We start from the raw sequence: 27,645 nt of genomic DNA, 5'->3' as shown, positions 1-27,645 counted from the left end.
TGCTTTCATCTTCTACATCTCTCCAGCTTTCAAATGGGGGTCACTGACCCCCCCCCCCAGCAGGTAAAAATAAACTATTGGTGTGAGCTTACGAGTTTATTATGATTGTTGTCTATGGAGTTTCTCATTCATCCAGGTCATGATATACAGTTTCTAGTAGAATTAAGTCTAAAACTGGACTTTCCTGAAGAAGCCACTCGGATGAGAGGTGCAACGTTTTCAAGAAAACTCAGAAAAGTCCAGTTTGTTTTGGACTTAATTCTACTAGAATGTGTATATTATTTTTGTTAGGGATGCAGCACACCCACTTTTTTGGGTTCAGTCGAACCCCCGAACCCACCCTGACGGATTCTGCCGAATCCCAAACCGAAACCCTAATTATTGTAACTATTTATTTCTTATCTTTCTATTCAGGCCCTCTCCTATTCATATTCCAGTCTCTTATTCAAACTACTGCCTGATTGCTAAGGTAAACAAGAGCCTAGCAACCAGATAGCTGTTGAAATTCCAAACGGTAGAGCTGCTGAACAAAAAGCTAAATAACTGAAAAACCACAAATGGAAATGAAGACCAATTGCAAATAATCTCAGAATATCATTGTCTCCACCATACTAAAAGGTGAAGCACCCCTTTAACCTAAGATAAAGAGGCATATTCCGATTTAACTGGACACAAACAAGCCCAGCAGCCAGTCAGGGGGCAGCTTGCTGAGCCTGGGAGTTTATAAGGCATGGACACTTTAATAGCAGAATCTGATGGCTGCTCACCAAACGACATCTATACTGACAACAAAAAGTGATTCTCCAATCCAATAAACGTGTTGACGAGAGCTGTTCATGTATATAAGTTTGGTAGGTGGAATATCTGTAAACACACGAGCTTGCCTCAGCCCCTGTCATTCTGGCCTGCGACGACCCAATGAGAGTGAATACGGTTCCCCCAATTGGGCAGTTCTCATTGGGCCCCTCGGGCACCCTGCATGGCGCCGTAGGGAAATCAGAGCCTCTGAGCAAGGCCAAGTCCAATGCTGTGAATTAAATACTGCAATGTATGTCCAACCACGGATGGGGGGGGATAGACACTCATTTGTCGATCAGCCCGGCTTCTTTGAGCTTGAAGTAGAAGAATTTCTCCAGCGTGTTGGCACACTTGCAGTAATCGCTGTCTGGGGGGTTATACTCTCGGCAGTTGGTAATGATCCTCTGCAGGTCAGCGATGAATATCTTCTTGGTTACGTAGTAGCGGTTTTTCAGCCTCTCTGTCATGGTCTTCAAATCTGAGAAGGAAGAGAAACCAGAGTATAATCATTATTATACCGATTCCATTTTCTCTGTAATAATAAAACAGTACCTGTACTTGATCTCAACTAAGATATAATTACCCCTTATTGGGGCAGAACAGCCCTATTGGGTTTATTTCATGGTTAAATGATTCCCTTTTCTCTGTAATAATAAAACAGTACCTGTACTTGATCCCAACTAAGATATAATTACCCCTTATTGGGGGCAGAACAGCCCTATTGGGTTTATTTAATGGTTAAATGATTCCCTTTTCTCTGTAATAATAAAACAGTACCTGTACTTGATCCCAACTAAGATATAATTACTCGTTATTGGGGCAGAACAGCCCTATTGGGTTTATTTCATGGTTAAATGATTCCCTTTTCTCTGTAATAATAAAACAGTACCTGTACTTGATCCCAACTAAGATATAATTACCCCTTATTGGGGGCAGAACAGCCCTATTGGGTTTATTTAATGGTTAAATGATTCCCTTTTCTCTGTAATAATAAAACAGTACCTGTACTTGATCCCAACTAAGATATAATTACCCCTTATTGGGGCAGAACAGCCCTATTGGGTTTATTTCATGGTTAAATGATTCCCTTTTCTCTGTAATAATAAAACAGTACCTGTACTTGATCCCAACTAAGATATAATTACCCCTTCTTGGGGGCAGAACAGCCCTATTGGGTTTATTTCATGGTTAAACGATTCCCTTTTCTCTGTAATAATAAAACAGTACCTGTACTTAATCCCAACTAAGATATAATTACCCCTTATTGGGGGCAGAACAGACCTAAAAAACCGCGGCAGCCAAAAACAACAGTTTGTTGTTTCTTTTTTTTCTTTCGTTGTTACTTATCTTTCTATGCAGACCCTCTCCTGTTCATATTCTCAACTCTTGTGCAAACCACTGCCTGGTTGCTGGGGTAAACTGCACCCTAGCAACTAGATACTGCTGAAATACCAAACCAGAAAGCTGCTGAACAAAAAGCTAAATAGCTGAAAAATCATAAGACAAATAAAAACAATCAGAACAAGAATAAATGAACAGCATTTCATACAAACTCTTAAAACTAGAACGCCTGTGTCGACATTAAACTCATTGACAAAAATATGATCGTATACAGAACAGACATACCTATTGGGAATCGGATCACTTCGTAGTAATCCGGTGCCTCGGACTTTTTCACGGGCTCCATGAATGGCCAAGCGCTTGGGTGAGTCTGGAAAACAATTTACATGCACAGATGTATTATGTATACAGGAATAGCATTACGTATGCTACCAGCAGCCAGAGCTGCAGCACAGAAGCTACTGAAACCAAGCTAAAATGGCAGCTGTTATCTTAAACAAACAGAGGGAGTTTCTAGGGCTGTTTAATCAGGTATGGTAAGGGTAATAACCCACAAAGCGGTTCAGTCGCCCGCAATAGATCTTTGAAATGGCTTCCCACTCGCAACAATAGGAGTTGTTGGTGAAAAGCAGTTCGCATTGCTTCAGTTTTCCGAAGTCACACGAAGTTGCTTCAGAAGGAAACTTTGCGCAACTTTGGAATAAAAGTAGAGTGAAAAGCCGAACTTCAACCAAAAAGTCAGCTTTTTCACTCTGCTGCGAATGCATCGGCCCAGGATAGTGAAGCAAGAAGGCAGGAGGAAGATCGCTCCCTCGCAGCTACCCTGGACAGTTGCGGTTTTCTCCCAACCCGGTGTATAAGGTAAGTGATTACAATCACTGGGTAGGGGGGGGGCTAATATTTTGGCACCCCCAAAAGTATGTAATAAGCCCTTGTCTGTATAGCCAGATGACCAACCAAATCTGGCCAAGTATGTGTGTTGTATCGTTTGCCAAGTGGATCAATAGTCAGAAACCATATTCCAAATGCAGTCCCTTACTTTGATTTGTGCTAGAAGGTTCTTCAGGATGTTATACAGCTGGTCTGGGTCTTTAATCTCTTTCCTGAGCACACAGAGAGTATACATTAATTGAAACATATCAAAGCTCATTAGCACTAGTACTACTGCACTGTCAAGATGTGTATAAATGCACCAGGGTAACAGTTATTCACTGATACAGGTATGGGATCCGTTATCTGGGAAACCATTATCCAGAAAGCTTCAAAATACAGGACGGCCTTTTCCCATAGACTCCGTTTTGATCAAATAATTCAAAATGTTATAAATTTTCTTCTCTATATCTTGTACTTGATTTTAACTGAGATAATTTAACTTAATTGGAGGTTAAGCAATTCTAACCAGTTTAATTAATGTTTAAATGATTTTTTTTTTTAGCAGGTATGCAGATTGAAATTACAGGAAGATCCCTTATCCAGAAACCACAGGTCCCAAGCAATCTAGGTAACAGGTCCCATACATGTACTGTCCTTCTCCAACAACCCAAACCCCCTATCCTGAGTAGTGAAAACACATGAAAGTTAAATATCCAGAGGTGCATTAGACACAACACTAGTGAAGCCTTAGCTAATTTAAGTACTTAAGTAATACAAACTATTATTCAAAGATGACAATGAAATAAGGTTGATTATGAAGCAAACTGCCTGTTTCTATTACCTCAATACAGTGTTGTATTATTATAGTAAAACAAACCACATTTGACTGGCTTTCTAGAGGGTGTTAATGGGTAATGTTGTAATACTTACCCTTTGTCTTTACATGCTGGTTTCCAGCCGGTCTCTCCTACAAAAAAAATATAAATACATATTTGACTTATCCTTATTGCCTTTTACTCCGCGTTATTATTATTATGCACTTGTTTTTGGAGATGCTTTACAGTGACCAACTTACGTATTCCGGGAATGCACTCCACTGGGATCTGTCGGAGGCCTTCTTTAAAACACGTAAGGCCAGGATAGACTTTGCGGATCTGAGCGTGCCTGCGTTCAATAAGCTTCTTTATTATCTGCAAAATGAGGGAATGTGATGAAAAAAAAGCCAAGAGTAGAAATCATATAGAGACGTGCTATGGTAAAAGGATATTAAATAATCCAATTATGTCTCTAGAACAGGGGGTGGGCAAACTACAGCCCGCGGGCCACGTCCGGCCCCTTGGTCCGTTTAATCCGGCATGCCGACTCCGCAAGTCTCATCATTCAAGACTTGGCGTCTGGGGACTGACGAGCAGAAACGCCGTAACACTGGCCCGGCGGTAAGTCAATGTGGCCCCTGAGCCAAAAAGTTTGGCCACCCCTGCTCTAGAACAATGTCTGGGGATGTTTAGTGCAAATATTACTTATTTTCATGACAACAGACCCCCTAGAGGCCAATGTTTGACATTATAAGGTCAAATAAGTATAAGTTTGAGCAACTACTATCTTTGCCATCATTCCCAGAAACATATATATTTAGGCATCTTGCCACTATAAAAACAAAAAGCAAAAAACAGCACAAAATGACGCCCATTTACCTCCTTTTGCTTTTTGATTATGTGGGAGAGTTCTGTATAAGGTATTCTGGGGTTCAGTTCACACTCCATTAAAGTGGCTCCCTCGTAATCCTTGATGTACCCCAAGTAACGACTTTTTGGAACTTTGATGTCCTTGGAAAATCCCTGGAAGGACACACAAAAAAAAAAACCTAAGAAAACTAGAAGGGTGACGACGAGTGGATAGAAAGACATACGGAGTAAAAGGCAGGGATACGGAGAATTCATAGGCAGGGCATATAAACCCAAAAATGTATTCTTGGCCAATATAAGAAAACAACTGACATGTTCTAGTGTAGGTGAGTCTCCTACAGCCGTGTCCCAGCTCCCACTCACTTGTGCCCCAAGTACTCATGCATCTAAACCCAGCTATCTTATATTAATTTAAAGATGGTTCTTCCTGAACGATTGTTAAGAGAGGGGTTATCCACCTTCGAGTTAACTTTTAGTCTGATGTAGAGAGTAATATTCTGAGACACTTTGCAATTGGTCTTCATTTTCTACCATTTGTAGTTTTTTAATTATTTCAGGTTTTGGTCAGCAGCTCTACAGCTTGGAGTTTCAGCAGCTATTTGGTTGCTGGGGCCCAAATTACCTTAGCAACCTGGGTGTGCTTTGAATGAAAAAACGATATAGGAATAGGAGATGACCTGAATAGAAAAATAATTAATATAAAGTAACAATAACAAATAAACTGTAGCCTCACAGAGCAATAGTTTTTTTGGCTGCCGGGGGGTCCCATTTGAAAGCTGGAAAGTCAGAAGAAAAAGCAATTGAAAAGTTGCCAAAGGTGAACTTCCCCTTTAACCCTTTTAGTGCCATGGGACGTAGATTCTACGTCCTGGGTAGCAAAGGACCAAAGTGCCACAGGACGTAGAATCTACGTCCTACAGCACTATCAGGTTTACAAGCGCTGCGCTCGCTTTTAAAGCAGCGCAGCGCTTGTAAACCCTTCACAACCCCCTAGGCAACGAGCAGAGACAGTCATACTCACCGATCCGGTCCCACGATCGCGTCGCCAGCCAATGACAGCAGTGGACACGCGATGATGACGTGTCCACTGCTGTCCCTTTAAATAGCGCCGCCTACTGTCGGCTCCTCATTCCTGCTGCGCACTTCGGACCTGATGGAGCTCCCCTGCTGCCTTCCTGCTGCCTTCCTGCCAGATTGGTCGCCCCTGATCGCCTGCCTGCCTTGGGTAAGCTGAACTACAACTCTCTACCACTGTTTATTTTGCTTATTTCGATCTCAACTGTCTAAAAATTTTTTTTTTTTTTTTTTTCAATTTTTTCTTCTATCTTTGTCATTATTACACTTTTGTACACATACACACTTATTTACAACTTTCCCAAGCACACACAGACACTCACACACACACTTACACTTACACTTTTTTTTTTTTTTTTCTATCTTTCTTTTCTTTTCTTTCTTTCTTTGCTTTCTTTGGCAGTCTTTTTTTTACTAAAACTTTATTTCTGATCTTGCTCTATAATTATCTGATTTATTTGGTTGCATTTTAGTGTTTTTTTGGCATTTTCATAATTGATTTCTGTTTTTTATTATTCTATTGCACTGTAACTTTTTTTATTGCTATTGGGTGCTGAATTTGCAGTGACGTTGGTGGATCCAGGGCTCTGACCACCAATTTCATTGCAATTATTGTTCTTCTGTTGGTTTAGGTGGTTTTATTGGATTTTACTGATTTTATGGTGTTTTATCTTTGCATTGTTCTTTATTGTGTGTTTAGTGCCCCCAAAAAGGTTGCTTTTGCAGTGACATTGGTGGATCCAGGGCTCTGACCACCGATTTCATTGCAATTATTGTTCTTTGATTGCTTTTAGTGGTTTTATTCCATTTTAACTTCATTTGATTTCAGTTGTTCTAGAAAGGCTAAGATTGTTCTGGTAGTTTCTATTGCCAAGGGTTAGGCTGATGCCACACATGGCGTAGGGCTGATTTTTTTCAGCAAGTGGAAAAACGCTTGCCGAAAATTCAGCCCTACGCCTGCTACTTGTGCCTGCACCCGAATGAATGGAATACGCTCGGGTGCAGGCACATGTAGCCGATATACGCATGAAAACGCGAGACTTTGCATTCTCACGCGTTTTCATGCGTATATCGGCTACATGTGCCTGCACCCGAGCGTATTCCATTCATTCGGGTGCAGGCAAAAAAAAAAGGGGTGCATAGAGTGCAGCCCCAATATTATGCATTTTCAGGTTTGGCGGCCATGTACTTATGTGCAACCAGACATAGGTATCGTTTTATTCAGGGGAACTTGCAGATTGATGTTTAGTAAGTTTTTGGTAGTTGCCATGGAAATTTTGGAGAGAAATCTAGGTTTGTATCTGGTTTTTCCTTGATTTCTGACCAAAGCGCTGACTTCTGCAAGGGACTGCGGCCACAATTTTCCATGTAGAAAGAGAAGAGTGGTGTCTCTGAATAGCTGAAGGTGTGCACTTTTCGTAAATATATAGTTTGCGGGGGTTATTTCACAGGTATGGGGGTGTTTAGACTAAATAACTGCAGGTAGAGCACATAGAGCACATACCCCCCTTATGCATTGCCCCTGTTTGGGGGCATTTGGTGGCCACGTCTTTATGTGCACCCATACATATGGGGTATCGTTTTATTCAGGGGAACTTGCAAATTGAGGTTTAGTAAGTTTTTGGTAGTTGCCATGGAGATTTTGGGGAGAAATCTAGGTTTTTATCTGGTTCTTCCTTGATTTCTGACCAAAATCTAGGTTTGTATCTGGTTTTTCCTTGATTTCTGACCAAAGCGCTGACTTCTGCGATGGACTGCAGCCACAATTTTCCATGTAGAAAGAGAAGAGTGGCGTCTCTGAATAGCAGAAGGTGTGCACTTTTCGTAAATATATTGATTGTGGGGGTTATCTCACAGGTAGGGGGGGTTAACACTGAAAAGCTGCAGGTAGTGCACATAGAGCGCAGCCCCCAAAATTTCAACTGAAATTGCCCTTATACATTGCCCCTGTTTTGGGGCATTTGGTGGCCACGTCTTTATGTGCACCCCTACATATGGGGTATTGTTTTATTCAGGGGAACTTGCAGATTGATGGTTAGTAAGTTTTTGGTAGTTGCCATGGAGATTTTGGGGAGAAATCTAGGTTTGTATCTGGTTTTTCCTTGATTTCTGACCAAAGCGCTGACTTCTGCAAGGGACTGCGGCCACAATTTTCCATGTAGAAAGAGAAGAGTGGTGTCTCTGAATAGCTGAAGGTGTGCACTTTTCGTAAATATATAGATTGTGGGGGTTATCTCACAGGTAGGGGGGGTTAACACTGAAAAACTGCAGGTAGTGCACATAGAGCGCAGCCCCCAAAATTTCAACTGAAATTGCCCTTATGCATTGCCCCTGTTTTGGGGCATTTGGTGGCCACGTCTTTATGTGCTCCCATACATATGGGGTATCGTTTTATTCAGGGGAACTTGCAGATTGATGGTTAGTAAGTTTTTGGTAGTTGCCATGGAGATTTTGGGGAGAAATCTAGGTTTTTTATCTGGTTTTTCCTTGATTTCTGACCAAAATCTAGGTTTGTATCTGGTTTTTCCTTGATTTCTGACCAAAGCGCTGACTTCTGCAAGGGACTGCAGCCACAATTTTCCATGTAGAAAGAGAAGAGTGGTGTCTCTGAATAGCTGAAGGTGTGCACTTTTTGTAAATATATAGTTTGCGGGGGTTATTTCACAGGTATGGGGGTGTTTAGACTATATAACTGCAGGTAGAGCACATAGAGCACAGCCCCCCCTTATGTATTGCCCCTGTTTGGGGGCATTTGGTGGCCACGTCTTTATGTGCACCCATACATATGGGGTATCGTTTTATTCAGGGGAACTTGCAGATTGATGTTTAGTAAGTTTTTAGTAGTTGCCATGGAGATTTTGGGGAGAAATATAGGTTTGTATCTGGTTTTTCCTTGATTTCTGACCAAAGCGCTGACTACTGCAAGGGACTGCGGCCACAATTTGTCATGTAGAAAGAGAAGAGTGGTGTCTCTGAATAGCTGAAGGTGTGCACTTTTTGTAAATATATAGTTTGCGGGGGTTATTTCACAGGTATGGGGGTGTTTAGACTATATAACTGCAGGTAGAGCACATAGAGCACAGCCCCCCCTTATGTATTGCCCCTGTTTGGGGGCATTTGGTGGCCACGTCTTTATGTGCACCCATACATATGGGGTATCGTTTTATTCAGGGGAACTTGCAGATTGATGGTTAGTAAGTTTTTGGTAGTTGCCATGGAGATTTTGGGGAGAAATCTAGGTTTTTTATCTGGTTTTTCCTTGATTTCTGACCAAAATCTAGGTTTGTATCTGGTTTTTCCTTGATTTCTGACCAAAGCGCTGACTTCTGCAAGGGACTGCGGCCACAATTTGTCATGTAGAAAGAGAAGAGTGGTGTCTCTGAATAGCTGAAGGTGTGCACTTTTTGTAAATATATAGTTTGCGGGGGTTATTTCACAGGTATGGGGGTGTTTAGACTATATAACTGCAGGTAGAGCACATAGAGCACAGCCCCCCCTTATGCATTGCCCCTGTTTGGTGGCCACGTCTTTATGTGCACCCATACATATGGGGTATCGTTTTATTCAGGGGAACTTGCAGATTGATGTTTAGTAAGTTTTTGGTAGTTGCCATGGAGATTTTGGGGAGAAATCTAGGTTTGTATCTGGTTTTTCCTTGATTTCTGACCAAAGCGCTGACTTCTGCAAGGGACTGGGGCCACAATTTTTCATGTAGAAAGAGAAGAGTGGTGTCTCTGAATAGCTGAAGGTGTGCACTTTTTGGAAATATATAGTTTGCGGGGGTTATTTCACAGGTATGGGGGTGTTTAGACTATATAACTGCAGGTAGAGCACATAGAGCACAGCCCCCCCTTATGCATTGCCCCTGTTTGGGGGCATTTGGTGGCCACGTCTTTATGTGCACCCATACATATGGGGTATCGTTTTATTCAGGGGAACTTGCAGATTGATGTTTAGTAAGTTTTTGGTAGTTGCCATGGAGATTTTGGGGAGAAATCTAGGTTTGTATCTGGTTTTTCCTTGATTTCTGACCAAAGCGCTGACTTCTGCAAGGGACTGCGGCCACAATTTTCCATGTAGAAAGAGAAGAGTGGTGTCTCTGAATAGCTGAAGGTGTGCACTTTTTGGAAATATATAGTTTGCGGGGGTTATTTCACAGGTATGGGGGTGTTTAGACTATATAACTGCAGGTAGATCACATAGAGCACAGCCCCCCCTTATGCATTGCCCCTGTTTGGGGGCATTTGGTGGCCACGTCTTTATGTGCACCCATACATATGGGGTATCGTTTTATTCAGGGGAACTTGCAGATTGATGTTTAGTAAGTTTTTGGTAGTTGCCATGGAGATTTTGGGGAGAAATCTAGGTTTGTATCTGGTTTTTCCTTGATTTCTGACCAAAGCGCTGACTTCTGCAAGGGACTGCGGCCACAATTTTCCATGTAGAAAGAGAAGAGTGGTGTCTCTGAATAGCTGAAGGTGTGCACTTTTCGTAAATATATAGATTTTGGGGGTTATTTCACAGGTAGGGGGGGTTAACACTGAAAAACTGCAGGTAGTGCACATAGAGCGTAGCCCCCAAAATTTCAACTGAAATTGCCCTTATGCATTGCCCCTGTTTTGGGGCATTTGGTGGCCACGTCTTTATGTGCTCCCATACATATGGGGTATCGTTTTACTCAGGGGAACTTGCAGATTGATTGTTAGTAAGATTTTGGTAGTTGCCATGGAGATTTTGGGGAGAAATCTAGGTTTGTATCTGGTTTTTCCTTGATTTCTGACCAAAGCGCTGACTTCTGCAAGGGACTGCGGCCACAATTTTCCATGTAGAAAGAGAAGAGTGGCGTCTCTGAATAGCTGAAGGTGTGCACTTTTTGTAAATATATAGATTGTGGGGGTTATCTCACAGGTAGGGGGAGTTAACACTGAAAACTGCAGGTAGAGCACATAGAGCGCAGCCCCCAAAATTTCAACTGAAATTGCCCTTATGCATTGCCCCTGTTTTGGGGCATTTGGTGGCCACGTCTTTATGTGCACCCATACATATGGGGTATCGTTTTATTCAGGGGAACTTGCAAATTGAGGTTTAGTAAGTTTTTGGTAGTTGCCATGGAGATTTTGGGGAGAAATCTAGGTTTTTTATCTGGTTTTTCCTTGATTTCTGACCAAAATCTAGGTTTGTATCTGGTTTTTCCTTGATTTCTGACCAAAGCGCTGACTTCTGCAAGGGACTGCAGCCACAATTTTCCATGTAGAAAGAGAAGAGTGGTGTCTCTGAATAGCTGAAGGTGTGCACTTTTCGTAAATATATAGATTTTGGGGGTTATTTCACAGGTAGGGGGGGTTAACACTGAAAAACTGCAGGTAGTGCACATAGAGCGCAGCCCCCAAAATTTCAACTGAAATTGCCCTTATGCATTGCCCCTGTTTTGGGGCATTTGGTGGCCACGTCTTTATGTGCACCCATACATATGGGGTATCGTTTTATTCAGGGGAACTTGCAGATTGATGGTTAGTAAGATTTCGGTAGTTGCCATGGGGATTTTGGGGAGAAATCTAGGTTTGTATCTGGTTTTTCCTTGATTTCTGACCAAAGCGCTGACTTCTGCAAGGGACTGCGGCCACAATTTTCCATGTAGAAAGAGAAGAGTGGTGTCTCTGAATAGCTGAAGGTGTGCACTTTTCGTAAATATATAGATTGTGGGGGTTATCTCACAGGTAGGGGGGGTTAACACTGAAAAACTGCAGGTAGTGCACATAGAGCGCAGCCCCCAAAATTTTAGCTGTAATTGCCCTTATGCATTGCCCCTGTTTTGGGGCATTTGGTGGCCACGTCTTTATGTGCACCCATACATATGGGGTATCGTTTTATTCAGGGGAACTTGCAAATTGAGGTTTAGTAAGTTTTTGGTAGTTGCCATGGAGATTTTGGGGAGAAATCTAGGTTTTTTATCTGGTTTTTCCTTGATTTCTGACCAAAATCTAGGTTTGTATCTGGTTTTTCCTTGATTTCTGACCAAAGCGCTGACTTCTGCAAGGGACTGCAGCCACAATTTTCCATGTAGAAAGAGAAGAGTGGTGTCTCTGAATAGCTGAAGGTGTGCACTTTTCGTAAATATATAGATTTTGGGGGTTATTTCACAGGTAGGGGGGGTTAACACTGAAAAACTGCAGGTAGTGCACATAGAGCGCAGCCCCCAAAATTTCAACTGAAATTGCCCTTATGCATTGCCCCTGTTTTGGGGCATTTGGTGGCCACGTCTTTATGTGCACCCATACATATGGGGTATCGTTTTATTCAGGGGAACTTGCAGATTGATGGTTAGTAAGATTTCGGTAGTTGCCATGGGGATTTTGGGGAGAAATCTAGGTTTGTATCTGGTTTTTCCTTGATTTCTGACCAAAGCGCTGACTTCTGCAAGGGACTGCGGCCACAATTTTCCATGTAGAAAGAGAAGAGTGGTGTCTCTGAATAGCTGAAGGTGTGCACTTTTCGTAAATATATAGATTGTGGGGGTTATCTCACAGGTAGGGGGGGTTAACACTGAAAAACTGCAGGTAGTGCACATAGAGCGCAGCCCCCAAAATTTCAACTGAAATTGCCCTTATGCATTGCCCCTGTTTGGGGGCATTTGGTGGCCACGTCTTTATGTGCACCCATACATATGGGGTATCGTTTTATTCAGGGGAACTTGCAGATTGATGTTTAGTAAGTTTTTGGTAGTTGCCATGGAGATTTTGGGGAGAAATCTAGGTTTGTATCTGTTTTTTTCCTTGATTTCTGACCAAAGCGCTGACTTCTGCAAGGGACTGCATCCACAATTTTCCATGTAGAAAGAGAAGAGTGGTGTCTCTGAATAGCTGAAGGTGTGCACTTTTCAGAAATATATAGTTTGTGGGGGTTATTTCACAGGTAGGGGGGGTTAACACTGAAAAACTGCAGGTAGTGCACATAGAGCGCAGCCCCCAAATTTTTAGCTGTAATTGCCTTTATGCATTGCCCCTGCTTTGGAGTGTTTGGTGCCCATGTCTTTATGTGCACCCATACATATGGGGCATCATTTTATTCAGGAGAAGTTTGTCTTTCAAATTTGCCTTTGTTAGAAAATTTTTATGAGATTTTTTTTTGTCAAATCCACATTTGATCATGCGTCCAAGTTTACGTTTTAGAAAAAAAAAAAAATGTCAAAAAAAGCTCCAAATTGCACAATGCACTGACAAAAAGTATTTGGCTTTTGAGAGAAAACTACATTGCACCTAGAAACCTGAAGGTCTGTAGTTTCTAAAGATACCGAACATGAGGGGATATTTTAGATTTACATATAAGTTATGCTGCATCAACTGTTACAAGCGCTTTTCCGCTTTGTTCTGGTGTGATATTGTACTAAGTATTGCTTTAGTTTGGGGGTTACTTCTGGACAGGAACTGTGGGGTACCACCACATATTTGGTATCGTTGGACTTGGGAGTATCAGGGCTTTTACAAACGACAAAAAAAAGTGTGTAAAATTAACTTTTCTATGGAAAAAAACCTCAAAATATACAGAAATTTTTCATAATTTTTTTTTTTTTTTACATATTTCACCCAAAATACACATCATATCTCCAGAAAAGTTATAAAATTTGATATGTATGTCGAAGCCCAATTAGTGACGAAAAAAACGATATATAATTTCCCTAGTTTCATGGAGGTTTTCCTACCAAAAAACATTGTTAAAGTGAATGAGTACAAAATGCTTAAAAAACGTCTGGCACTGGGGGGAACCGAAATGACGAATTCGGCTGGCACTTAAAGGGTTAAATTCATCAGTGCTTTCTTAGGAGAATTATGGTTTAATCCCAGCAATGTTCTGTTCACAGAATAACGCACCTGTTTCTTAAAATACCCGATGGCATATTCATCCGCGTACGTCAGGAAGTACAGAATGTTGTGCTTGATATGATATTCCTTCAAATGGTTCATTAGGTGAGTGCCATAACCCTTTGGGGGCAAAAAAGACAAAATATATATTAGTAACAAACAGTTAAATCACTGGGTCAATCTTCATATTATTTTGGAGAGATTTCCCACCAGTTTATTACTAAAGGAACCCATGTGAATGCCGGGGAGACCATACTATCACACAGGGGGGGTTATGTAATAAAAGGTACTAAGTTTGCCCAGCAGCAGTAATCTATTGCAACCAATCAGTAGGTAGCATTTACTGGTCACCTCTTTAAAAGCAAACACCTTATTGGTTGCTATGGGTTACTGCATCCAGGCAAACTTAGTGCCTTTTATTACATATGGGGGATTGGGTTAGGTTTCCTAATAACAGTGACCCCTATTTGAAAGATGGAGAGAGTCAGAAGAAGGCAAATAATTCAAGAACTATAGAACAGTGTTTTTCAACCTTTTTTGGGCAAAGGCACACTTGTTTCATGAAAAAAATCACGAGGCACACCACCATTAGAAAATGTTAAAAAATGTAACTCTGTGCCCATCAGCAGTGCCCCCCTAGTACACTGGTGCCCAGCAGCAGTGCCCCCCTAGTACATTGGTGCCAAGAGCAGTGCCCCCCTAGTACATTGGTGCCCAGCAGCAGTGCCCCCCTAGTACATTGGTGCCAAGAGCAGTGCCCCCCTAGTACATTGGTGCCAAGAGCAGTGCCCCCCTAGTACACTGGTGCCAAGAGCAGTGCCCCCCTAGTCCATTGGTGCCAAGAGCAGTGCCCCCCTAGTACATTGGTGCCCAGCAGCAGTGCCCCCCAGTACATTGGTGCGAAGAGCAGTGCCCCCCTAGTACATTGGTGCCCAGCAGCAGTGCCTCCCTAGTACATTGGTGCCCAGCAGCAGTGTCCCCATAAGTCAGTGTGCCCCGTGCCCCCCCCTAATACATTGGTGCCCAGCAGCATTTTACTTCTGCTCTTCGGCGGCTTCTCCGGTGGCTTCAGCAGCATCTTCGTATCCCTCAGGCGCGACGCCTCTGCACTTTTGCCTACACGCAACCGCACACAGGCCCTTTTATAAGGTTGCGCCCCGTGCGTACTGACGTCACCCGTACACACGGGGCGCAACCAATGACAGGGCCCGGATTTTATTAAAAGTAAAAATTGCGGCCCTGCCTACGGCACACCAGTCAACATCTCGCGGCACACAGTGGTTGAAAAACGCTGCTATAGAAGATAAAAAATGATGACCAATGGAAAAGTTGCTAAGAATAGGCCATACTAAAATGTTAACGTAAAGGGGAAACACCTCTTTAAGCAGCACTTGATTTCTGTTGCCCTGGATATAGTAGTAGTATTGGGCAGTAGTAGTAGTATTGGGCAGAATAGTGGAATAGTAGTAGAATATAATATCAAGCACACTCACCTTTACTTGTTCATTGGAAGTCACTGCACAGAACACAATCTCAGTGAATCCTTGAGTGGGGAACATTCGGAAACAGATGCCCCCAATTACACGGCCATCTTTAATTAGAGCCAAGGTTTTGTGTTTTCTAGGGTTAAAGAGTAAACACAAACATCATAATCATAAAAACACAGGGGCCCTCTTTACCTCTTGTATTTCAGTAGAGGTATTGGACCCGTTATCCAGAATGCTAGGGACCTAGGGTGTTCCCGATAAGGGGTATTTTCATAATTTGGATCTCCATACCTTAAGTCTACTAATAAAATCAATAAAACCCAATAGGATTGTTCTGCCCCCAATAAGGGGTAATTATATCTTAGTTGGGATCAAGTACAGGTACTGTTTTATTATTACAGAGAAAAGGGAATCATTTAACCATGAAATAAACCCAATAGGGCTGTTCTGCCCCCAATAAGGGGTAATTATATCTTAGTTGGGATCAAGTACAGGTACTGTTTTATTATTACAGAGAAAAGGGAATCATTTAACCATGAAATAAACCCAATAGGGCTGTTCTGCCCCAATAAGGGGTAATTATATCTTAGTTGGGATCAAGTACAGGTACTGTTTTATTATTACAGAGAAAAGGGAATCATTTAACCATGAAATAAACCCAATAGGGCTGTTCTGCCCCAATAAGGGGTAATTATATCTTAGTTGGGATCAAGTACAGGTACTGTTTTATTATTACAGAGAAAAGGGAATCATTTAACCATGAAATAAACCCAAAAAGACTGTTCTGCCCCAATAAGGGGTAATTATATCTTAGTTGGGATCAAGTACAGGTACTGTTTTATTATTACAGAGAAAAGGGAATCATTTAACCATTAAATAAACCCAATAGGGCTGTTCTGCCCCCAATAAGGGGTAATTATATCTTAGTTGGGATCAAGTACAGGTACTGTTTTATTATTACAGAGAAAAGGGAATCGTTTAACCATGAAATAAACCCAATAGGGCTGTTCTGCCCCCAATAAGGGGTAATTATATCTTAGTTGGGATCAAGTACAGGTACTGTTTTATTATTACAGAGAAAAGGGAATCATTTAACCATGAAATAAACCCAATAGGGCTGTTCTGCCCCAATAAGGGGTAATTATATCTTAGTTGGGATCAAGTACAGGTACTGTTTTATTATTACAGAGAAAAGGGAATCATTTAACCATGAAATAAACCCAATAGGGCTGTTCTGCCCCCAATAAGGGGTAATAATATCTTAGTTTCATTTAAACATAAAATTAACCCAATAGGACTGTTGTGCTAATTGTGAGCTCACAGAGCAATAGTTTTTAGCTCCTGGGGTCAGTGACCCCCATTTGAAAGCTGGAAAGATGTAGAAATAAAAAGGCAGATAATTAAAAAAATAATGAAGACCAATTGCAAAGTTGCTCAGAATAGGACATGATAACATAATAAAAGCTAATGTAAAGGTGAACCACCCTTTTAAGGAGTAACCAAAGTATTTAGTGAAATTCTTATTCACTCACGGGTCAAAGACAAGCCGGGTTATGTACTCCTTTGGCATCCGTGGAAGCTGATGAGAGAACACATTTTGCAGACCCACAAGCCACATAAGGATCTTTTTGTTTGACTTTTGAGACAGAGAGTTTCCGATTACATGAAACTCTATTATCCCTCTTCTTTCTTCCAAGCGAGCAGTCTCATCTCGTGCTGCGTTGGCTGAAAGCAAGCTCGTCTGTGCACACAGAAGTACAAAAAGAATTAAGAATATTTACGCGATGAAACAGACATAACTGATAGGCAATGGCGAGATTAAAGATGAATTATTTAGATATCTATGGTAGACAAGAGGGGACAATCAACAACTGTGTAAGTTTCTTATGTGGTTGAGATGACAATAAAACCTGAACCTGAATATTACCCTCATTAAGCCTGGGAATACTCTGTTACAGAACCATGGTATGTCTCTTTAAAGGAACAGTTCAGTGTAAAAATGAACCTGGGTAAAATAGACAGTCTGCGCAAAATAAAAAATATTTCTAACATAGTTAGGTAAAAATGTAATCTATAAAGGCTGGAGTTGGCAGATGTCTAGCATAATAGCCAGAATACTACTTCCTGCTTTACAACTCTCTAATCTCTTAGTTAGCCAGTGACTTTAGGGGGAGCCACATGGCACATAACTGTTCAGTTAGTTTGTGAGCACGCAGGCCAGATACAAATGTAATCTGACAGTTATGTCCCATATGGCCCCTCCCTCTAAAGTCACTGATTGGTTACGGACTGCTAACAGCTTAGAGAGCTGAAAGCAGGAAGCAGTGTTCTGGCTATTATGTTAGACCTCTGCCCACTCCAGCCTTTATAGATTACATTTTTGCCTAATCAATGATATTGAAAACATTTTCTTATTTTGCTCAGTCTGTCTATTTTACCCAGTTCCATTTTTACACAGAACTATTCCTTTACAGGGCACCTATCACCCCCATGTTGGTTTTCCCCCACCTGAGGTTCAGGCTAATAGAGCCCGCACTCCAGATGGGGGAAACAATAGTTTTTCTTGAAACAAATAGCCTGCACAGTGGAGAAACAAGCACTAACTTGCACAGTAGAGAAAGAGCAATGGTTAGCATTTGCTTACATCAGGGCCCAGCATGGCTGCAGGATCTGTTATGGTGAGCATGACCTCATTGACAAGCTCCATGGGTATGTCTCCCATCACTCGTATTCTTTTGGCATCCTCTAAGGTCAGGCTGTCAGATAATTTCCTTTTCTCACCTGCACAGAAGAATTGATGTCCATCAATAAATGGAACCTTCCGGGACAAGGAGGACCAATGGGCATTCTCCCAAGTGTTTAACTTATATGGCCTTGAGGTTGCGCCCCCAGTCACTGCTCTGGGGTTCCATTGTGGTTCCAAACCCACAGTGTTACAACCAATGGCACCAAGGGCAAGAGGGGTGGATGTAAAGCTGAGAAACAACCATCTAATACATTACTTTGTAGCACTGACACAAAATAACCAAAACAATATTTATTACATTTATATTAAGTAACTAACAAAAGGTTTAATCATTTAGATTTAATATGCTATTTGCTGCGCAGTGTATCAATACATATAAACTAAATGAACACTGGTTCAGTGTGACTTGCACTTATACATGTGCCTTCTTCAAATCTTTGTGTTGGTGTGCTTGGAGCAACACATACCTGGCATTGGTTCTGAACTGCTAGTGTCCCCACTGGACGAGAGAGAAGAACTGTTGTTTAGATTGTTGTTGAAGAGAGGAGTAGAGGGGACTGAAGTAGTGTTGACAGCAGCTAAAGGGCAAAATGAAGAAAAAATCAGGATGAGGGCACAGGCAAAACTCTTATAGGTCATAGGCAAAAAGCAACCAAGCAAAAATGCTTACATTCTGCTAAAACTTTAAATCTAAAGCAGAGGGGGTTTTTTTAGGGCTTAGCCCCTTTTTGCAATTCTACATTTGCTCAGGATTTCCATCAACATATAGAATATGAATCCTGCTAAACAGAAAGATGCACTCTGCCTAATAAGTAGGGATGCACCGAACCCATTATTTTCAGATTCGCCCCAACCCTGAATCCTTTTTAAATGATTCGGCCAACATAATCCTAATTTGCGCATGTAAAATAGGATACGGAAGGGTTTAAGAAAAATTTCCAAATTCCGTGTTTATGTGAAAAAAGGCAAACGATTTGAAGGATTTTGATTCGCTTCGGCCACGAGCATGAATTCGGCTGAATCAGAATCCTGCTGAAAAAGGCCAAACCGAATCCTGGCTTCTGTGCATTTATACTAACAAGCCTGTCTCTCCGATAAGTGTAATAACTGTTTTCGTTTAAAACAATGTCTGTCATAGGATTCAGTGTTGAGGCTGGCCCGATAAAATGACATGAAATTTGGTCACACACAGGCAGCTCAATCCCAAAAAACACCAAAAAGGATCAAGAAAGGATCAAGTTGAGCATATTGTAGAATGGCTAGATTGATTGAGGACCTTCAATTGATCACACTGGGCACAGATTTCCTATTATGGTCAGAGAAGACACTGACTTCTTGGAAACCAGAATGCATGACATCCTTAATTTCAGAGACTAATGCAAAGATTAAACAATATTGGGATCATGTACAATGTAAAAAAAATGGCACTCAGCTTGGCCATGTCTAGCAAGCCACAGAAACCATTTAGATGTTTGATTTCAAGCAGCTAATCAGTACATGTTACCTGCTGAATGGCTGCTGTAGGTGACCACACCTGTATCAAACGTTGGAACTTTTATTCTATTAACTCCTGAAAGTTTTATTATAGAATTAAAATTTGACCATTACCCTGTGAGTTAGAAAATTGATTTTAGGTTAGCTGAAGAAATGGACAATTATCTATCAAGCCTTATATCAATACAAGACAAAGAGATTGTACCTGGACGAGACACTAGTTGGGCACCTTCTGTGGTTGGAACAGTAAAATCTGCCTCCCAGATGGGTGAGTTTTCACCATAGATTTCTTCTTCCAGCATGGAGAGGAACCTAGTTAATAAATAGATGGCAGTTTTAATTATACCAAAAACATCCATAAATGTTAAAAAAAAACCTTTACAGAGGCAGGTCAGTCAATTACTTTCACTTTCCCTTCAGCACTTCCTAGATGTATTTATGTATCCTGTACATGGGCACCAGGTGCCAGATTGTTGAGGCTAAACAAGATTTTGGGATAATGCAAAGCTTGCCTTAACAACAATGCTTACAAAATGGCAGCTGCCTGCTTGCTGTGAATGTGTACTCGTAAGACTGAGGGAAACAAGATTTATATAATTTATGTAGTGTAGGTAAAGTTTATTTTGCTCAACTAACATAATAAAGAGGGATTTGGAAATATTTCTAAAGGTGACAGGTCCCCATTAAGAATCAACACTTATCGGAGATAATGGCTCACACTCACTTTGGGAAGTGTGTAAGGATAAGAGTCCGCTTCTCGGGAACAAGCTTGTCCTTCTCCACCCTGAACTTCTCCAGCAGTTGTCTCCGGGTAACAGTGAAGATGGAACGGAGCAGACTCCTCCCAAACACATGTGTAGTTTCATAGCGTGGCAGGCTGTCACAGCTCTGTGGTACGTGGCAGTAACAGAGCCACCTGCAAAAGAACATGGGTCAGAACCAGTCCCCATACATCTTGCAGTACAAATACAAATATTCAGCTTTATAGCTAGATAAGCCACAACAGATATAGTATTAACCCTTTACATTACCTGGTATAATTAACCTTGTATGTCGCTACATCCTCATTCTGTGATCTCTGACGGAACTGTGAAGGAGTTTCAAGCTTCCAGTAATTTAAGCACAGGAGGAACATTTTGGACAGCTCATACATAGTTTGACGTTCCTTAGGCTGCAGATGGCTGAACTTGTACTGGACAAAATTCAGGACGCCCTTGGTTTAAAATAAAACATGAGAAAAAAAAGCTTTAAGCCCTTGCAATTTACCTAACAAATAGATTTCACTGAATTTAAAGAAAAAAAATATATATTTTTAAGCGTTTTTCCGCTTGCCGAAAAAATCAGCCCTACGCCGCGTGTGGCATCAGCCTAAGAGGGTAGGCTGGAAGAGCCCCCAGTACAGGTGGTGATTAGTTAATGGAATCAGAATTACATACATTCACTTGGGAAGACAAAGCAATGAAAGAAAAAGTTTATAGTCTTTTAAGTTTTATGCATTACTGCTCTTAATAATAGGCTAGTTTGACTTAAGCCTTAGCTTACAGTTAGCATACATTGTAAGATCTGCTCATTTACAGAGGTTGCCAAGCAAGCAGATCATCTCCCAATATGCCCACCTATGGGTGGTTGATATAATTCGGTCGTTTGGCAAACAATCGAATTAGCACAACGTCGTCGGTTCGGGGACCGCATCAACGAGCCAATGCCATCCCTGATCAGATGGAAAAATCGAACCTAGCCGATTAAGATCTGGCTGATTTCAGGCCAGTTGTTGGTCGGGGAGGCCCGTTGTTGGTGCCCATACACAAGCAAATAAGCTGTCGAATCTGTCTACAGGACTGATATCGGCAGTTGAATTCGGATGTGTATGGCCACCTTTAGACTGGGTAATAAAAACGGATTGTTTGTTTATACTGTTGTTCTTTCCTATTATTGATAGACAAGTCCACTAAACATCACCCCTCATGACCTTGCAAATTCATTATTACTGACCGCTCACAAAAGCAGGACATAAGTCACTTAAAAAAGTCATGAAGTGCGGCATTACCCTAAGGCAGTGGTGCCCAAACTGTGAGGCTTGTCCCCCTATGGGGGCTCGGGGCAGTGGCTGCCAAGAGTACACCAAGAATCCTTCCATACCATGTGGTTTAATAAGAATGAGTATTAGGGTGAAAATATAGTAGCTGTCCTAGATATTCTTGAAAATATGGCTGCATTATTGAGAGAAGTGTTTTTTTATATATCTGTAACCCTGTTATAATAATATTGGGGGGGGGGGGGGAATAAAAAATAAAAATAAAACACAAAACTATTGGCCTTAGATATTTACTTTAGAAACCTACGAACTACAATGGAAGTTTAAAATTACCTGTTCTATATTTGGCTTTTCAAATGGTGGGCTTCCCAAAGATCCCTCTACCACTGGCCGGATCATCTGAAGGATACACTTCCTTAGCAGCTGTGGGAATAACAATAACAGCGGCATTAGGAATCATGGAGAATGCAGACACAAACCAGTAATAGCATGATATTGTGTAACCTCACCTTAAACAAGTAAAAGTAAACTTGCTTGGTGTCTGTGTCTTCCTCTTTGTGAACGGACATGAAGAGATTTTCTACGTCCACCACCATACCCAGCAGCCGGTTGATTTCATCTTCAGAAACGTTCTCCAGGTGAGACACATGGTTGGCTGCAAGAAAGCAGACAGAAGCCTAATTTAAAAAAAAAAAAAATGACTATATCCCCTTTAAATCTACTAAATGAAACACTGGCCATTTGAACTGAAATGAGAAAATCAAGGAGAATATTATTTATTTATATAAATTGCATCAGTGGTTGCAGTATCCTGTGATGTCAATATGGAATTACATAAAATGTAGCTTTATATATACAGATTTGTTACAAATTTAAAAGCTAATGTAAGAATGTCTGTAGCCTTTGGGATAGTATCTTATGCAGCAACAAAGTTGCAAAACCTAAACTTACAGCATCCTACAGTTATCTATGATAAAAAAAAAAATAAGAAAATAGTTGTAAAATGTAAAATGGTTGTACAGGTATGGGATTTATTATCCACCAAGCTTGGGACTAGGGGTTTTCCACATAAGGGATCTTTCTGTAATTTGGATCTCCATACCTTAAATATCATTTAAACATAAATAAACCCAATAGGATTGTTCTGCCCCCAATAAGGGGTAATTATATCTTATTTGGGATCAAGTACAGGTACTGTTTTATTATTACAGAGAAAAGGGAATCATTTAACCATGAAATAAACCCAATAGGGCTGTTCTGCCCCCAATAAGGGGTAATTATATCTTAGTTGGGATCAAGTACAGGTACTGTTTTATTATTACAGAGAAAAGGGAATCATTTAACCATGAAATAAACCCAATAGGGCTGTTCTGCCCCAATAAGGGGTAATTATATCTTAGTTGGGATCAAGTACAGGTACTGTTTTATTATTACAGAGAAAAGGGAATCATTTAACCATGAAATAAACCCAATAGGGCTGTTCTGCCCCCAATAAGGGGTAATTATATCTTAGTTGGGATCAAGTACAGGTACTGTTTTATTATTACAGAGAAAAGGGAATCATTTAACCATTAAATAAACCCAATAGGGCTGTTCTGCCCCCAATAAGGGGTAATTATATCTTAGTTGGGATCAAGTACAGGTACTGTTTTATTATTACAGAGAAAAGGGAATCATTTAACCATGAAATAAACCCAATAGGGCTGTTCTGCCCCAATTTGAGTAGGATATATGAGTGAGTGCAGGCCAGTGTACAGGCCGGTAGCGGACACATAATAAGGCAGAGGGCTATAGGAACACAATAACACGACCCCTGCGGTGAGTGACACTCCTTTGGTAGTGTGATGGTCTGGGGTTGTTTTGCTGCTTCAGGACCTGGAAGGCTTGCTGTGATAGATGGAACCATGAATTCTACTGTCTACCAAAAAATCCTGAAGGAGAATGTCCGGCCATCTGTTAGTCAACTCAAGCTGAAGCGATCTTGGGTGATGCAGCAGGACAATGACCCAAAACACACCAGCAAATCCACCTCTGAATGGCTGAAGAAAAACAAAATGAAGACTTTGGAGTGGCCTAGTCAAAGTCCTGACCTGAATCCTATTGAGATGTTGTGGCATGACCTTAAAAAGGCGGTTCATGCTAGAAAACCCTCAAATAAAGCTGAATTACAACAATTCTGCAAAGATGAGTGGGCCAAAATTCCTCCAGAGCGCTGTAAAAGACTCGTTGCAAGTTATCGCAAACGCTTGATTGCAGTTATTGCTGCTAAGGGTGGCCCAACCAGTTATTAGGTTCAGGGGGCAATTACTTTTTCACACAGGGCCATGTAGGTTTGGATTTTTTTTCTCCCTAAATAATAAAAACCCTCATTTAAAAACTGCATTTTGTGTTTACTTGTGTTATCTTTGACTAATAGTTAAATGTGTTTGATGATCAGAAACATTTTGTGTGAAAAACATGCAAAAGAATAAGAAATCAGGAAGGGGGCAAATAGTTTTTCACACCACTGTATATCTTAGTTGGGATCAAGTACAGGTACTGTTTTATTATTACAGAGAAAAGGGAATCATTTAACCATGAAATAAACCCAATAGGGCTGTTCTGCCCCAATAAGGGGTAATTATATCTTAGTTGGGATCAAGTACAGGTACTGTTTTATTATTACAGAGAAAAGGGAATCATTTAACCATGAAATAAACCCAATAGGGCTGTTCTGCCCCCAATAAGGGGTAATTATATCTTAGTTGGGATCAAGTACAGGTACTGTTTTATTATTACAGAGAAAAGGGAATTATTTAACCATGAAATAAACCCAATAGGGCTGTTCTGCCCCCAATAAGGGGTAATTATATCTTAGTTGGGATCAAGTACAGGTACTGTTTTATTATTACAGAGAAAAGGGAATCATTTAACCATTAAATAAACCCAATAGGGCTGTTCTGCCCCAATAAGGGGTAATTATATCTTAGTTGGGATCAGGTACAGGTACTGTTTTATTATTACAGAGAAAAGGAAATCATTTAACCATGAAATAAACCCAATAGGGCTGTTCTGCCCCCAATAAGGGGTAATTATATCTTAGTTGGGATCAAGTACAGGTACTGTTTTATTATTACAGAAACACAGGAAATCGCTTTTTGAATTATGTGCTTATAATGAAGTCTATGGGAAATGGCCTTCCCATAACTAGGAACTTCTGGATAACGGGTTTACAGATAACAGATCCCATACCTGTAGTAAAGTTGTCTATTCTATTCTGTGAGGGTCTAATGCTGTAGACCTGCATGTCACATTTCTTACCCACAACTACTTTATCTGCAACCTGATTTGCTACTTCCTAGTCATCTTAGATTTGAAGGCTACCACTGCAAACACAGAAGCCGTGGGTGCGGAGAAGGAGAAAAAAACAAAGCGTATGGCTCCTACAAACCCAAAGCATGTCCGCAGCTGCGGCATGGCTCGGTGAGACTGGCTGCAGGCTGTTGCAGGTCCATTCTTGGTGCAGTCTGTGGGTTGGGGTTCTTCCATCCATTGCACTTACATAAGTCATTTGCCTGAAAGGTAAAGAACAGTAATGATTACTGAGCTGAGATGGTTAATTGTGGGGGCTGCAGTGCCAGCAAAGCTTAGACTGAGAAAGAGCCGCTAAAAGGACCCTATATAGAGTATAAGCAGATCTGTGGTGATGGTGACAGCACTGGTCATGATCTCACAGCATGCTACAGCTGGAACACATCTGTCCTTCTGTTTGATCTTCATCATCACAGTACAGCGACAATAGCAAGTTCCGGAATGCAGAGAAACTGTCCCATATTTACACTTGCTATGCCTGTGGCTATTGATCAGAGCAGGACCCCTAGCTTACAAGAAAGAAAAGCCACAATGCAAGTCATGTCCATTAAAGGGGTGGTTCCCATTTAAGTTAACTTTTAGTAAGTTATAGAATGGTCAATTCTAAACAACCAGTAAAGGTACTGTTTAATTATTACAGAGAAAAGGGAATCATTTAACCATGAAATAAACCCAATAGGGCTGTTCTGCCCCAATAAGGGGTAATTATATCTTAGTTGGGATCAAGTACAGGTACAGTTTTATTATTACAGAGAAAAGGGAATCATTTAACCATTAAATAAACCCAATAGGGCTGTTCTGCCCCAATAAGGGGTAATTATATCTTAGTTGGGATCAAGTACAGGTACTGTTTTATTATTACAGAGAAAAGGGAATCATTTAACCATGAAATAAACCCAATAGGGCTGTTCTGCCCCCAATAAGGGGTAATTATATCTTAGTTGGGATCAAGTACAGGTACTGTTTTATTATTACAGAGAAAAGGGAATCATTTAACCATTAAATAAACCCAATAGGACTGTTCTGCCCCAATAAGGGGTAATTATATCTTAGTTGGGATCAAGTACAGGTACTGTTTTATTATTACAGAGAAAAGGGAATCATTTAACCATGAAATTAACCCAATAGGGCTGTTCTGCCCCAATAAGGGGTAATTATATCTTAGTTGGGATCAAGTACAGGTACTGTTTTATTATTACAGAGAAAAGGGAATCATTTAACCATTAAATAAACCCAATAGGGCTGTTCTGCCCCAATAAGGGGTAATTATATCTTAGTTGGGATCAAGTACAGGTACTGTTTTATTATTACAGAGAAAAGGGAATCATTTAACCATTAAATAAACCCAATAGGGCTGTTCTGCCCCAATAAGAGTAGGATATATGAGTGAGTGCAGGCCAGTGTACAGGCCGGTAGCGGACACATAATAAGGCAGAGGGCTATAGGAACACAATAACACGACCCCTGCGGTGAGTGACACTCCTTTGCAATGAATGGAAGGCTGACCGGAAATGTGCTCCCAGTGAGCAGTCCCCTTGCCCCTAGGGGGCGGCGTGCGTTCCCTGTACCTTACAAGCGGAGAATACACCGAGCTTTTCCAGCTTCTTGGCCCTAGGGAGGGCGCGGACTTGTGCCTTCCTCTGACTGGCTCGCTGCTGCTGGCTGAGGCCGGGCCTGGCCGGGTCGCTAGTGCTGGAGCTGCTCCCTCCGCCCGTCCCGGTAGCAGTGTGCCCAGCAGCCGGAGCCTGCAAGCTAGTACGGGACTGCGAGGCCTGCACAAGTTCCGCCATAGCAACGTTGCCGCCGCCTTCCCTACCAATAAAGCTGGCGGGTTCAAGCGCCGCCGCTGCCGGACCACACTGCGCAAGCGTATTGGCGCTTGGAATTCTGGGAGTTGTAGTCCCCTCCTCCTCCCTGCTTCTGACACAAGTTAGGAACCTAGCATACAAGTGAAACTCAGAGTGTGAACCTTTGTGGTTCTTTTTAAACCATTAATGTAAATATGTTTTTTTTTTCGGCTGGTATATCACCATGCATTTCTCTCAAGTTCAGTATGTCAGGGAAGTGTATTGTATTGCTCCATTTTTGCTGTTTAAGGGAACCTGTCACAAAATAATCCTTTTTTTATCAAGTAAGTTGAGAAAAACAAACTTCACTCACGCTACATAAATAATATACCTCAGTAGGGTTGCCACCTGTCCGGTTTTGACCTGGACAGCCCAGTTTTTGGAAGGACTGTTGCTTCCAGACCTGAAGGGGACGCCCTGGGGCTCATTTATCAACACTGGGCAAATTTGCCCATAGGCAGTAACCCATAGCAACCTATCAGAGATTGGCTTTTCTCAGCCAGCTGCAGGGAGAACAATGAATGCAACAATTTGATTGGTTGCTATTGGTTACTGCCCACGGGCAAATGTGCCCAGTGTTGATAAATGACCCCCCCCCCCCATGTCTGGCAGTTCAGATTTAACAAAAAAGCCGCCATTTCACTTTACAGCACATGCAGTAAAGTTTATCCGAAGATAAACAAGAGAAGGAAGAGGATCGCTCTTGCAGCTACCCCGGCTTGGGGCGGTTTTCTCCTAACAGGAGCACCAACCCGGGGTATAAGGTAAGCGATTATATTCACTGGGGGGGGCCTAAGATTTTGATTTTGCCTGAAGTTGCCTTGAGAGGAAACTTCGGGTGACTGCGGGACATCGCAGCAACACGTATGCCATCCCACTGGCGATTTACATTCTAGCCGGTGGGATGGTACTTCGGGGAGATTAGTCGCCCACGACAACTGAGATTTGTAACGGCGCGACTAATCTCCCTGTGTGCCCCTGCCCTTAGGGTGAAGACACACAGAGCTACTAGTAGCAGCTACTTTTTCATGGCTACTAAACTCCAGAAAATCCCC

The 27,645-nt window shown here is 41.5% G+C and overlaps 1 protein-coding gene across 1 annotated transcript; it reads right to left on the bottom strand.

Annotated features, from left to right (window-relative positions):
- Positions 1 to 701: 701 nt before the first annotated feature.
- On the bottom strand, positions 702 to 26,641 carry kat2a (K(lysine) acetyltransferase 2A). Its single transcript, XM_031894447.1, has 18 exons — positions 26,312 to 26,641; positions 24,823 to 24,946; positions 21,902 to 22,047; positions 21,726 to 21,815; positions 20,389 to 20,570; positions 20,082 to 20,273; positions 19,563 to 19,669; positions 18,331 to 18,441; positions 17,762 to 17,898; positions 16,650 to 16,858; positions 15,124 to 15,250; positions 13,640 to 13,750; positions 4,707 to 4,850; positions 4,088 to 4,202; positions 3,943 to 3,979; positions 3,179 to 3,242; positions 2,425 to 2,509; positions 702 to 1,276 (listed from the first exon to the last, which is right to left on the bottom strand). The coding sequence occupies exons 1-18, from the start codon at positions 26,531 to 26,533 to the stop codon at positions 1,083 to 1,085; spliced, it is 2,397 nt and encodes a 798-aa protein (XP_031750307.1). The 5' UTR covers positions 26,534 to 26,641; the 3' UTR covers positions 702 to 1,082.
- Between the last annotated feature and the right edge of the window lie 1,004 nt (positions 26,642 to 27,645).

This window comes from Xenopus tropicalis, chromosome 10, assembly GCF_000004195.4.
Source record: "Xenopus tropicalis strain Nigerian chromosome 10, UCB_Xtro_10.0, whole genome shotgun sequence".
Taxonomy (NCBI): Eukaryota; Metazoa; Chordata; class Amphibia; order Anura; family Pipidae; genus Xenopus; species Xenopus tropicalis.
Note: the sequence above shows the minus strand (reverse complement) of the source record. Positions and strands in the feature narration are given on the sequence as shown.